The following is a 14841-nucleotide window of genomic DNA, read 5'->3' on the forward strand; positions in this document are numbered from 1 at the left end:
TTGAATTACAAATGCCTACCTCTTTGCCAGTAAACCTAACACATCATCTCCTTAGTTTTAGATAAAATATTCCTTTAATTTCTGAAATATGAAAAAGAAATGAATGGTCTTGATGTTTTGGAACTGGAGATAGAGAATGCCATACCTTAACACATTCTGCAAGTCTCTTTGCTGTCTCTGATGAAAGCTGGTAACGAATCATGGGACATTTCTTCAGAGATAAAAGGAGAGCTGTCAGTCCTTGAGTTGCTCTGGATAGTTGGACTGGATCCCAATTTCGACCCTTTTTGTTAAAACATATATTCAGAGAAAATATTTGAATTTTATCTTACAAGTCCAATTACTTACTGAATTAACTCCTACCTGATAAATAAACTTAAAAAAAAATCCTTTCTTTCCATACCTGGCAGCAACCCAGAATATTGAGGGAAAACAAATGTGGATTCACAGCAATGTAATCACCATAAAATTCCTGCAAACAAAGCACCAAGATCAGTCAGTCATTCCATAAACTCCTAACTGTATCATGCAATAATATTTTTCATATGTGATATAATACTATGTGATACAATCAAATTTGAGGAAATGTAGGTATAAAAGAGAAAAATTGATCATTTAACAATTGAGTAACAATAGTCAATGTGAGAGAATTAATAAGATAATCATAAAATAGTAGCAATAATAATAAATCTTTAACAAAAAAAAACCAAAAAACAAAGTTGTATAAATATACATATCATACTTAAGGAGACTTATCAATTAGTAAAAATACAACACTGCTAAAGATATACAATGTTACACTCAGTTAGATGAATAAGAGCTTTGCTGTCCAGTGTAGTCTCATGAGGGAGAATATGATTTAAAATAGGTCATTCTTTTTTCATTCATTTATCACCTAGCGCATCCTCCTGAAAATCCAAAACTTGTTTATTTGCTTCCCTGAGGACGATATTCTTCACTTAGGTGATAAATGTATTCAAACGTCTGTGATAAATGTATTCAAGAACACTAAAGGGTTTAAGAAGGAAAAGGTAACATGAAATGTTCTAATGTGAAGTATTACATAGCATGCAGAATAAACATTTAGGAGTTGCAAGTTTTAACCTAATGACAAATCTGCTTACTACTTCTCAAAGCAAGATAATCACAAACAGAACTTTAATAAACCTCATTCACATCCTTTACTTCCTATTCTCTCCCAATCAGACATAAACTATAACTGTGTAGATGAATATTCTTATAGTATAGCTCATAAAACTAGCATAAGACATATCTGGCTCTGTCCCCAACCCTGTGAAACCATCCCTACCAATCCAGTACCTTTCCAATCTCCTCATTCCCACTGCCTCCTTTAATTCTATTCCCACTCAATTTGATACCTCTTCCAGACTTTCTAAATATGAGTATAGTCTGGTGCAATGCACATTTATTGTGTCTGATCAACAGCTTCCTTTCTTATGAGACAACACCTTCCATATTTTTACTCAAATCTTTAGAAAGGGCCAATATAAGATATGTATTAGAGGACCAATATGTTTACCTGAACCTCAGCCACCACTTCCTGTTCATCAGCTTCAGCTAATGACTTCACATCACTCTTGCTGATCACATTACTGAAATCTGAAACAGACATACAGGTTGTGGTTGACTCAGAGGAGATCACCTCTGCTGCAATTAGACATAAATGGGCCTGACAGTAAAAGTCTAATGATTAAGTGAAATTTAGTATACATTGTGGTATATGTCAAACACCTTCACGTTGGAATGAACAGCACAAATATGTTTAAATCTGTAAATTCATAATACTTAAAAAAAAAAAAAAGGGGGAACCACCATTGTAGGCATTGGAGGATGCTAGGGAACCAAATCATTATATTGAAAATAGCAAATACTGGGAAAGAAGTAAGCTTTTATCCTTTTATATGTAAACTGTACCACCAGATAACCAAACGGTAGATGAGCGGAAACTCCTCTTTAAAGAAATTTTCCAGCTAAAAAGCATCATTCTATAATGATAGAATTAAAGCACCATCATTTTTTTCAACCCCAAATGAATCAATGGATGGAACTAGGCATTGGGCATTAACCTCTGCTAGTATCACAGTAAGAGACAATCAGTGGAAGCACACAACACTACCTATGAAATATTCTCGTCAAAAAAAAATCAAATCTGAATCTAATTAAGCCTCTGTATCCAAGTACCAATTTACAAGAACTAGAGGACAGAGGGAACACTTTAAATTGCAAAGAACATGTTAAAGTACCCCATGCAGATGTAATCAGCAAGATCCAGGCTGTGGGAAACTTTAACAGAACAATGTAGTTTCTTCAATAAATAGACCGCATGGGGGTTGGGGTAGAGAGAGGACTTATAGAAGATTAAAGAAACTTAAACAACATATCAACCAATAGCAATGTGTGGACCTTACTATGATCCTGATTCAAACAAACAGTGGTGAAAAAAAAAGGCATGAAAGAATCTGAAATAATTTGAACACTGAATGAATACTTGAATAAATAGGAATTTTCTTCATTATTTGGATATAATAATGGTACTCTTTAAAACAAGTCCTTATCATTTAGAGATGCACATGGAAATATTTATGGATGAAATCATGTGATGTCTTAGGTTATCTTCAATATAATATTGATGGGGGAGTAGACAGCAGTATAGCTAAAACAAGATTGGCCATGGTATGATAATTGTAGAAACTGGGTGATGGGTACATTGGGATTTATCAGACTATTCTGTCTACTTTTTACATATTTGAAAACTTCCATAATAAAAAAGTTTTTTTGTTTTTTGTTTTTTTGGTTTTTTTTGCGGTACGCGGGCCTCTCACTGTTGTGGCCTCTTCTGCTGCGGAGCACAGGCTCCGGACGCGCAGGCTCAGCGGCCATGGCTCACGGGCCCAGCCGCTCCGCGGCATGTGGGATCTTCCCGGACCGAGGCACGAACCCGTGTCCCCTGCATCAGCAGGCGGACCCTCAACCACTGCGCCACCAGGGAAGCCCAAAAGTTTTTTTTTAAATAAAGGAAGGGAGGAGCCTGTTATACAAGATGTTTAGTAGACATAAGAATATACAAAAATAAAATTATTAAAAAATGACATGAGCAGAAGGCCAGTTTTGTGCTAATTAATATAAATTGTGCTGAAAGTCTGTAAAGAATAAAATCAGTATAGATAAACTCATTTTAGTTTATTTCAATCAAATAAAATTGTGAAATTGATTGCTCCACCCAAGACATTTCAACAGTCCATTTTTCCTAGGCTTTAGTGCTAACTACTTTAACATATATAATTTTTTTTTGACTTCATAGATTTACAGCCCAAATCAAACAAACTTTACAACCAGAAGAGTAAATATTAGACTTATTTTCGGTTATTAATCCCAACCACTGCATCAAATAACTTTTCAGAGGAAAAGGGAGTCTTTCATCTCATGATCTATTCAATTTTTAGCTAAGAGACTCAGCAAAACAGTAATTCTGTTAGATGTCCAGATAAATTTGACAGTATGGGGAATCAATCTCTCTCTCTCTATAAATATATATGTGTGTGTGTGTGTGTCTATGTGTGTCATTGAATACAAAAGTTTTTATACTTTCCTATCCTCAGTATCTAGCTTGTAATCAGACTTAAAAAATACTGGAATGACTGCACACCTATCAGGATAGCTAAAATGGAAAACAGGGACAACACTAAATGCTTGTGAGGATACAAAGAAATTAGATCACCTGTACACTGCTAATGGAAATGTAAAATGGCATAGTCATGCCAGAAAACATTTAGCAGTTTCTTAAAACACTAAACAGGCAACTACCATATGACCCAGCAATTGCTCCCTGGGTATTATTTATTACAGAGAAATAAAGACTTATGTTCACACAAAAACCTATACACAAATATTTATAACAACTTTATTTGTATTAGCCCAAACTAGAAACAACTGAGATGTCCTTCAACAGGTGAACAGTTAAACAAATTGTGGTACATCCATACCATGGAATACTACTCAGTAATTAAATAAATAAATAAATAAATAAAAATGAGGACTTCCCTGGTGGCGCAGCGGTTAAGAATCTGCCTGCCAATGCAGGGGACACAGGTTCGAGCCCTGGTCCGGGAAGATCCCACATGCCGCGGAGCAACTAAGCCTGTGCACCACAACTACTGAGCCTGTGCTCTAGAGCCCGTGAGCCACAACTACTGAGCCCACATGCCACAACTACTTAAGCCCACGCACCTAGAGCCCATGCTCTGCAACAAGAGAAGCCACTGCAATGAAGCCTGCGCACGGCAATGAAGAGTAGCCCCTGCTTGCAGCAACTAGAGAAAGCCCGTGCGCAGCAACAAAGACCCAATGCAGCCAAAGATAAAATCAAATAAATTTAAAAAAAGAAAAGAAAAGAAAAAAAGAAAAAAAAGCTTAATTGAAAAAGAAAACCCGTGATTATTAGCCAAAAATAAAACAATAACAAAAACAAAAGTAGGATGACAGAAAAGAATAAAATTGCCTGTTTTTACCTCCTGGGGTTGTTTTAAGGGCTGAATAAAATATGAGAGAGTTCTTATAAACTACAGTGTCTTATCACAAATGTTAATTTTTTGTACCATTATTAAATTGTAGTATATGCGGAAGAAAGTATATATCTTAGACTATAGTTTAAACCCTAAAACTCTAAAGCCTTCAAGTAAACAATACAAATGCTATGAAGATCAATAAGGACATCTAGAGGAGAAAAGATGTAACTTCCAAAGCAGAATGTATTACATTAAAAAAATCCATATAAATTGTATAGTAACCACAAACCCAGTTTATTTCCAGGCCTTCACCCCCTTTCCCCTCCCCAAAAGTTATGCAAATAGGAGATATCTACCTGATGACTTGTACTTTCAAGTATTACATAAAGTTGCAAAGAGAAGTAGACTGTTTTCATCTGGTATGTAAAGTAAATCTCTGCTTTTCCAACAAACTCAAGTATATCCTCCCTCCAAATAAATAAATCAGCTTCTATGCCTCCGTTCATAAAAGTGTAAAATAGAAATAAGTATACATACTTTTTTGGCAAAGGTAGAATGTGAAAGTTGACTACTTACAACTTTTGACTTATAAAGAAACTTGAAGGGCAAAGTAAAACTTAACAAAAAATTTGTTTTTAACCTAAGCAGTCTATGATGAGTGGAAGTAACATTTAGCTCTCAGAAACAGAATGTTGGTCCAACACTTTTAACACTTTTAATACTTTGAAATGACAAAAAAACTCACCAGACTCTTTCAGTGATGGATTCAATTAACTTACTGATGATATGAAGTACCCAAGAACATATTAGCTAGGATTTAGTTACATAATTGAACAGGTGAAATAACATACTTACAAATAAAATATATACTGTATTTGGGTCTTCGGAGCTCCTGAATCAGATAATCCACATTCTCCTAGAAAAGAAAAGAACAAACAAATAAAATATGAGAACTGCTTAAGTGAAAAAGTAATAAATACATATCATCCACTGATTTATTTAAGTATTTACTGAGTGCCTACTGTGTGCTGAGGTCTAGATTAAGTGTGTGTATGTTGGGAGGGGTGAGGGCTGGGGATAAAAAAGAGCCACAATGAATACAATGATCAGGAATCATACGTAACATTAACTAGCTGCATTGCCTTGGCCAAATTAAGATTAAAAAATATAAAGGACATAGATGCTGAAATACAACATAAAATAGATAATAATTCTGCAAATTTGCCTCAAGCTGTTTGTTTATAAATTTTATTCATCTGATCAAAATTCTTATGTGGAACATCAAAATGTGTCTAGTCCTTTAAAAACCAACATTCAAGAGAAAATATAGTTAAATATATTCACTTGGGCTTTTAACTAATTGGGACCAGAGGCTGCAGAACTGCAATATTTGTGAAGTATTTGCAAACAGTAGGCTAAGACCTTTTGCATAATTACATTATTTAAAAATAAAACATGAAATTTAGAACTAAAAGTTGATTTTCAAATGGTCAAAACATAATAATTCCAATTACATATGATCATAATGCAGATCTTATCTACATTTGATACTGTAACATATGGTTAAATTTCAGTATAAAGTTGATCCCCAAATTATATGATATAAAATATCATTTTTGAATGTTAAAAAACCATACATTTCCTTACAAAATTAAAAGTAACGTAAGCAATACATATTGCTTGTTAAATGGGAAAAAGACTTTAAAAACTGTGATTTAGATTTAAAAAACACATTAAAAATTAACTTTATAATGTAATCTTAAGGAAAAATTGTTTTTGACAACACATTTTGAGTTTGGGAGAACATACATATGGCACTGAAAGAGCTTCTCCAATAAAAAATGTTAGGAAATGATAGACTGATAATCTCTAAGATCCCTCCCAGAGCCAAAATTTCATGACTAATATGAAACAACTGGAAACTACTGTATCAAAGAATTAATTGATGTATTAATTCAGGAACTATTTATTGAGTATCCATTATGTGGCAGGCATTGGGGACATAACAGTGTGAAAATATGCTCTCCTGGAGCTTACTGCTGGTAGGTGAGACATATTAATTAATCACACAAACCATATGAGACTTCAACCATGACAAGTAATAGGGAGAAGAAGATGGTGCTATAAGTGTTTATGAGAGGGGAGTTTGAACTGGTCAGCAAAGCCAGGAAAGATTTTCTTGAGGGAGTGAAAACGTTCCAGGCAAAGAGAAGAACCTGTGCAAAGGTCCTGCGGCATGACGGAATACAGTGGACTGAAAGGTTAGTGTGGCTAAGAGCAAAAGGGGAATGGTTTGAAATGAGGCTATAGAAATAGTAGGAACTAGACCATACAGGGCCTTGCAGGCCACACTTAATGGAGTTTTGTCTTTATCATAAAAGCAATGAGCAAACATTCAAGGATTTCAAGCGTGGTGACATGGTCAGATTTGTATATTGGAGAGTAGATAATGTACAAGCACTGGAGTTAAGAACATGAATATAAAACAAGAGAACATACAAAATAAGACTGAAATAGTAAAGGATTTTTAAAGGAGGACTCAAGTTAGATTTAGAAGATGATGGCTGAAAACTGACAGAAGGCTAAAGAATCTTTAATCAGGGGAAGAGAACAAACAGAGGACAGGAATGAGCATGTAAAGGGATCATAAAAAGGCCAATCTGGCTGCAGTGGAGGAGCAGAGGTAGGACATAGGAGGTTGAATACATAAGGGCAGACCAGACCAGCTACAGGAGGGCTCTGAGGGCTACTAAATATAAATTTAATCATGGAAGTAAAATTGAGCCATTAAAGGTTCCTGAGCATAGATGTGAATAAAATGATAAAGACTCAAAACACTGATATAAGTATGTAAGATCAAATGGCAATGGTGGCCCTGAACCAAGATGGTGGAGTAGAAGGACGTGCTCTCACTCCCCCTTGCGAGAACACCAAAATCACAACTAGCTGCTGGACAATCATCGACAGAAAGACACGGGAACTCACCAAAAAAGATACCCCACATCCAAAGACAAAGGAGAAGCCACAATGAGATGGTAGGAGGAGCACAATCACAGTAAAATCAAATCCCATAACTGCTGGGTGGGTAACTCACAGACTGGAGAACACTTATACCATAGATGTCCACCCACTGGAATGAAGGTTCTAAGCCCCACATCAGGCTTCCCAACCTGGGGGCCTGGCAACGGGAGGAGGAATTCCTAGAGAATCAGACTTTGAAGCCTAGTGGGATTTGATTGCAGGACTTTGACAGGACTGGGGGAAACAGAGGCTCCACTCTTGGAGGGCACACACAAAGTAGTGTGTGCAGTGGGATCCAGGGGAAGAAGCAGTGACCCCAGGGGAGACTGAACCAGACCTACCTGCTAGTGTGGAAGGGTCTCCTGTAGAGGCAGAGGGTAGCTGTGGCTCACCATGGGGGCAAGGACACTGGCAGCAGAAGTTCTGGGAAGTACTCCTTAGCGTGAGCCCTCCCAGAGTCTGTCATTAGCCCCACCAAAGAGCCCAGGTAGGCATCAGTGTTGGGTTGTCTCAGGCCAAACAACCAACAGGGAGGGAACCCAGCCCCACCCATCAGCAGACAAGCAGATTAAAGTTGTACTGAGCTCTGCACACTAGAGAAATGGTCAGCTCTACCCACCACCAGTCCCTCCCATCAGGAAACTTGTACAAGCCTCTTAGACAGCCTCATCCACCAGAGGGCAGACAGCAGAAGCAAGAACTACAGTCCTGCAGCCTGTGGAACAAAAACCACATTCACAGAAAGAAAGACAAGATGAAAAGGTAGAGGGCTATGTACCAAATGAAGGAACAAGATAAAAGCCCAGAAAAACAACTAAATGAAGTGGAGACAGGCAACCTTCCAGAAAAAGAATTCAGAATAATGATCGTGAAGATGATCCAGGACCTCGGAAAAGAATGGAGGCAAAGATCAAGAAGATGCAAGAAATGTTTAAAAAAGACCTAGAAGAATTAAAGAACAAACAAACAGAGATGAACAATACAATAACTGAAATGAAAACTATACTAGAAGGAATCAATAGCAGAATAATTGAGGCAGAAGAACGGGTAAGTGACCTGGAAGACAGAATGGTGGAATTCACTGCTGCAGAACAGAAGAAAAAAGAATGAAAAGAAATGAAGACAGCCTAAGAGATCTCTGGGACAACATTAAACACAACAACATTCGCATTATAGGGGTCCCAGAAGGAGAAGAGAGAGAGAAAGGACCCAAGAAAATATTTGAAGAGATTATTGTTGAAAACTTCCCTAACATGGGAAAGGAAATAGCCACCCAAGTCCAGGAAGTGCAGCGAGTCCCGTACAGGATAAACCCAAGGAGAAACACGCCGAGACACATAGTAAACAAATTGGCAAAAATTAAAGACAAAGAAAAATTATTGAAAGCAGCAAGGGAAAAACTACAAATAACATACAAGGAAACTCCCATAAGGTAAACAGCTGATTTCTCAGCAGAAACTCTACAAGCCAGAAGGGAGTGGCATTATATACTTAAAGTGATGAAAGGGAAGAACCTACAACCAAGATTACTCTACCCAGCAAGGATCTAATCCAGATTCGATGGAGAAGTCAAAAGCTTTACAGACAAGCAAAAGCTAAGAGAACTCAGCACCACCAAACCAGCTATACAACATATGCAAAAGGAAATTCTCTAAGTGGGAAACACAAGAGAAGAAAAGGACCTACAAAAACAAACCCAAAACAATTAAGAAAATGGTCATAGGAACATACATATCAATAATTACCTTAAAAGTGAATGGATTAAACGCTCCAACCAAAAGACACAGGCTTGCTGAATGGATACAAAAACAAGACCCATATATATGCTGTCTACAAGAGACCCACTTCAGACCTAGGGACACATACAGATTGAAAGTGAGGGGATGAAAAAAGATATTCCATGCAAATGGAAATCAAAAGAAAGCTGGAGTAGCAGTACTCATACCAGATAAAATAGACTTTAAAATAAAGAATGTTACAAGAGACAAGGAAGGACACTACATAATGATCAAGGGATCAATCCAAGAAGAAGATATACCAATTATAAATATATATGCACCCAACATAGGAGCACCTCAATACATAAGGCAACTGCTAACAGCTCTAAAAGAGGAAATCAACAGTAACACAATAATAGTGGGGGACTTTAACACCTCACTTACACCAATGGACAGATCATCCAAAATGAAAATAAATAAGGAAACACAAGCTTTAAATGACACAATAGACCAGATAGATTTAATTGATATTTATAGGACATTCCATCCAAAAACAGCAGATTACACTTTCTTCTCAAGTGCGCACAGAACATTCTCCAGGATAGATCACATCTTGGGTCACAAATCAAGCCTCAGTAAACTTAAGTAAACTGAAATCATATCAAGCATCTTTTCTGACCCCAATGCTATGAGATTAGAAATGAATTACAGGGAAAAAAAAGTAAAAAAACACAAACACATGGAGGCTAAACAATACGTTACTAAATAACCAAGAGATCATTGAAGAAATCAAAGAGGAAATCAAAAAATACCTAGAGACAAATGACAATGAAAACACGATGATCCAAAACGTATGCAATGCAGCAGAAGCAGTTCTAAGAGGAAAGTTTATAGCTATACAAACCTACCTCAAGAAACAGGAAAAATCTCAAATAAACAATCTAACCTTACATCTAAAGGAACTAGAGAAAGAAGAACAAACAAAACCCAAAGTTAGCAGAAGGAAAGAAATCATAAAGATCAGAGCAGAAATAAATGAAATAGAAACAAAGAAAACAATAGCAAAGATCAATAAAACTAAAAGCTGGTTCTTTGAGAAGATAAACAAAATTGATAAACCATTAGCCAGACTCATCAAGAAAAAGAGGGAGAGGACTCAAATCAATAAACTTAGAAATGAAAAAGGAGAAGTTACAACAGACACCACAGAAATACAAAGCATCCTAAGAGACTACTACAAGCAACTCTATGCCAATAAAATGGACAACCTGGAAGAAATGGACAAATTCTTAGAAAGGTATAACCTTCCAAGACTGAACCAGGAAGAAATAGAAAATATGAACAGACCAATCACAAGTAGTGAAATTGAAACTGTGATTAAAAATCTTCCAACAAACAAAAGTCCAGGATCAGATGGCTTCACAGGTGAATTCTATCAAACATTTAGAGATGAGCTAACAACCATCCTTCTCAAACTCTTCCAAAAAATTGCAGAGGAAGGAACACTCTCAAACTCATTCTATGAGGTCACCATCACCCTGATACCAAAACCAGACAAAGATACTACAAAAAAAAGAAAATTACAAATCAATATCACTGATGAATATAGATGCAAAAATCCTCAACAAAATACTAGCAAACAGAATCCAACAACACATTAAAAGGATCATATACCATGATCAAGTGGGATTTATCCCAGGGATGCAAGGATTCTTCAATATATGCAAATCAATCAATGTGATACACCATATTAACAAATTGAAGAATAAAAACCATATGATCATCTCAATAGAGGCAGAAAAAGCTTTTGACAAAATTCAACACCCATTTATGTTAAAAACTCTCCAGAAAGTGGGTATAGAGGGAACCTAACTCAACATAATAAAGGCCATATATGACAAACCCACAGCAAACATCGTTCTCAATGGTCAAAAACTGAAAGCATTTCCTCTAAAATCAGGAACAAGACAAGTATGTCCACTCTCACCACTATCATTCAACATAGTTTTGGAAGTCCTAGCCATGGCAATCAGAGAAGAAAAAGAAATAAAAGGAATACAAATTGGAAACGAAGAAGTAAAACTGTCACTGTTTCCAGATGACATGATACTATACATAGAGAATCCTAAAGATGCCACCAGAAAACTAGTAGAGCTAATCAATGAATCTGGTAAAGTTGCAGGATACAAAATTAATGCACAGAAATCTCTTGCATTCCTATACACTGATGATGCAAAATCTGAAAGAGAAATTAAGGAAACACTCCCATTTACCACTGCAACAAAAAGAATAAAATACCTAGGAATAAACCTACCTAGGGAGACAAAAGACCTGTATGCAGAAAACTATAAGACACTGATGAAAGAAATTAAACATGATACCAACAGATGGAGAGATATACCATGTTCTTGGATTGGAAGAATCAATACTGTGAAAATTACTATACTACCCAAAGCAATCTACAGATTCAATCCCTATCAAATTACCAATGGCATTTTTTATGGAACTAGAACAAAAAATCTTAAAATTTGTATGGAGACACAAAAGACCCCAAATAGACAAAGCAGTCTTGAGGGAAAAAAATGGAGCTGGAGGAATCACACTCCCTGACTTCAGACCATACTACAAAGCTACAGTAATCAAGACAATATGGTACTGGCACAAAAACAGAAATATATATCAATGGAACAAGATAGAAAGCCCAGAGATAAACCCACGCACATATGGTCAACAAATCTATGACAAAGGAGGCAAGGATATACAATGGAGAAAAGACAGTCTCTTCAATAAGTGGTGCTGGGAAAACTGGACAGCTACATGTAAAAGAATGAAATTAGAACACTCCCTAACACCATACACAAAAATAAACTCAAAATGGATTAGAGACCTAAATGTAAGACTGGACACTATAAAACTCTTAGAGGAAAACATAGGAAGAACACTCTTTGACATAAATCACAGCAAGATCTTTTTTGATCCACCTCCTAGAGTAATGGAAATAAAAACAAAAATAATGGGACCTAATGAAACTTCAAAGCTTTTGCACGGCAAAGGAAACCATAAAGAAGACGAAAAGACAACCCTCAGAATGGGAGAAAATATTTGCAAACGAATCAATGGACAAAGGATTAATCTCCAAAATATATTAACAGCTCATGCAGCTCAATATTAAAAAAACAAACAACCCAATCCAAAAATGGGCAAAAGACCTAAATAGACATTTCTCCAAAGAAGACATACAGATGGCCAAGAAGCACGTGAAAAGCTGCTCAACAACACTAATCATTAGAGAAATGCAAATCAAAAGTACAATGAGGTATCACCTCACACCGGTTAGAATGGGCATCATCAGAAAATCTACAAACAACAAATGCTGGAGAGGGTGTGGAGAAAAAGGAACCTTCTTGCACTGTTGGTGGGAATGTAAACTGATACAGCCACTATGGAGAACAGTATGGAGGTTCCTTAAAAAACTAAAAATAGAATTACCATATGATCCAGCAATCCCACTACTGGGCATATACCCAGAGAAAACCATAATTCAAAAAGACACATGCACCCCAATGTTCATTGCAGCACTATTTACAATAGCCAGGTCACAGAAGCAACCTAAATGCCCATCGACAGACAAATGGATAAAGAAGATGTGGTACATATATACAATGGCATATTACTCAGCCATGAAAAGGAATGAAATTGGGTCATTTGTTGAGACATGGATGGATCTAGAGACTGTCATACAGAGTGAAGTAAGTCAGAAAGAGAAAAACAAATTGCGTATATTAATGCATATATGTGGAGCCTAGAAAAATGGTACAGATGAACCAGTTTGCAGGGCAAAAATAGAGACACAGATGTAGAGAACAAATGTATGGACACCAAGGGGGGAAAGCTGTGGGGGGTGGGGGTGGGGGTGTGATGAATTGGGCGATTGGGATTGACATGTATACACTGATGTGTATAAAACTGATGACTAATAAGAACCTGCTGTATAAAAAAATAAAATTCAAAAATTTAAAAATAAATAAATAAATAAATGGCAATGGTGTTCAGTGTGACAGGTATGGAGGTTAATCCAGGAATAAAGTGATGTGGGTCTCTGCTGGGATAGTTAGTGGCTTTGGAAGTAGCTGAGAACCTTAAAGACACCTTGAAGGAAAAACTGGCTGTAAGCAGTGACTGAGATGTGGAAAGGAGGAGAGTCATGGTTATAACTCTGATAAACCAGGATAATTATGATGCCACAAATGATAATATAAATTTACTTTGCCTTAATAATACTTCCAGATCATAGTGTGCTGTATTTGCCTAAGCAGACGGCAGCTGTTTATGTAGTACCTTTGTAGGTCGAAGAAAACAAATTGCTTTCAGGTGTTTCATGATCTCTCGATTTTGAGAATCAATGCGTTCAAAAAGGTACACTTCCTTCTGGAGAATTTCCGATTGTGTGTATACCATACTCACTATGCCGGTCTGTAAAGAAAAAGAATTAACTAATATTATGCTAGTCCAGAATAATAAAAACAAGCAGCCATACCTAACCCTTAAAATCTTTTTTTTATTAACACTACTTAGTTGGATAACTTAAATACTAACATATGTAATAACATTTACTGAGCATCTAAAATAATAAGTAATGTACCAAAATGAAACGTTCTTTCTGAACACGAACAACCCATAAATTTCCCATCACCTTAAAGAGTTCTTTTTTTAAATTTTGTGACCAATAAATTATAACCTGTCACCTCAGTTTGAGCCCTGACAGCTTTCCTTTAAAAACATAACGCTGAGTGGAAATAACAGGACCATCCCAAAGTCCTCCGAGTGCGCTGTCTTATATATTATTTCTTGGCAGAGGCATTTAAAGAACGATTTCTGATTTCAATAAATTGTTCTGGGTACAAGAACCTCTGGCAGTGGTTAGAGCCGTTCAGACTGAAAACCTTCTAGGCAGCTTTACACAATCTTTCAGTTGCACACTGAACTGACCCTCACTTATAAATCTTTAATTAAATACTATATCCTACAGTGGAATGGGACCAGCTATTGCAAGGGAGGAGGGTTCCCTCACAAACACAGAGCAAAAGCAAACTCACCGTCTCTTTATCCATGAGAAGTACTTTCATGCCCGGTCCGCTGTCCTCTATCATTTTGGAAATGTACTGCTTCACAGCAAAAACCACGTTCATGGTGGCGAATTGACAGGTTAGCACTATAGCTCTTCCCGCCCCCCCGTTTTTCTTGCTAAATTAACCCCCGGCCTCTTGTCCGGATCTCAGCAGCTTCCTCCCCGCCAGGCTTTGGCTTCCGGAAGTCCGGTCAGCTGTGTCCTGGGAGTTGTAGTTTCGCTACGCGGTTCGGACAACCAGCCTCCCGGCTGCTTGGAAGAATTCGGCTGAGACACCCTAGGCTGCTACGCCCGGACTCGATTCTCCACCCACCTCTAGCCCGGAGGTGTTTGAGGCCCGGACGCTCAGATCTTTCCCGGCCCTTGGCCCGGGGTCCGGGCCGCGGCCTGACGCCCCTCCTGCTGGCTTGGGGAGAGGGTGGCGCCTCGCGGTGTGGAGGAACTTGGC

General features: G+C 37.2%; 1 protein-coding gene across 2 annotated transcripts in view; it reads right to left on the bottom strand.

Annotated features, from left to right (window-relative positions):
* The window catches only part of VPS45 (vacuolar protein sorting 45 homolog), a 66661-nt gene extending 52111 nt beyond the window's left edge, over positions 1 to 14550 (bottom strand). The window contains exons 1-6 of one of the 2 annotated variants that reach the window (XR_003794422.1): positions 14362 to 14530; positions 13604 to 13738; positions 5382 to 5442; positions 1541 to 1620; positions 404 to 472; positions 146 to 283 (exon numbers count right to left, since the gene is read on the bottom strand). Coding sequence is in view for 1 of the 2 variants with exons in the window: in XM_029228506.1 (XP_029084339.1) it covers positions 146 to 283; positions 404 to 472; positions 1541 to 1620; positions 5382 to 5442; positions 13604 to 13738; positions 14362 to 14454 (576 nt within the window). In the remaining variant the exon portion in view is untranslated. Of the gene's footprint in view, positions 1 to 145; positions 284 to 403; positions 473 to 1540; positions 1621 to 5381; positions 5443 to 13603; positions 13739 to 14361 lie in introns of both variants that reach the window. The other variant, XM_029228506.1, reaches the window with a different exon arrangement.
* Between the last annotated feature and the right edge of the window lie 291 nt (positions 14551 to 14841).

The sequence above is a fragment of the Monodon monoceros genome, unplaced genomic scaffold (assembly GCF_005190385.1).
Source record: "Monodon monoceros isolate NGI ecotype Baffin Bay Population unplaced genomic scaffold, NGI_Narwhal_1 Super_Scaffold_18, whole genome shotgun sequence".
Lineage (NCBI taxonomy): Eukaryota > Metazoa > Chordata > Mammalia > Artiodactyla > Monodontidae > Monodon > Monodon monoceros.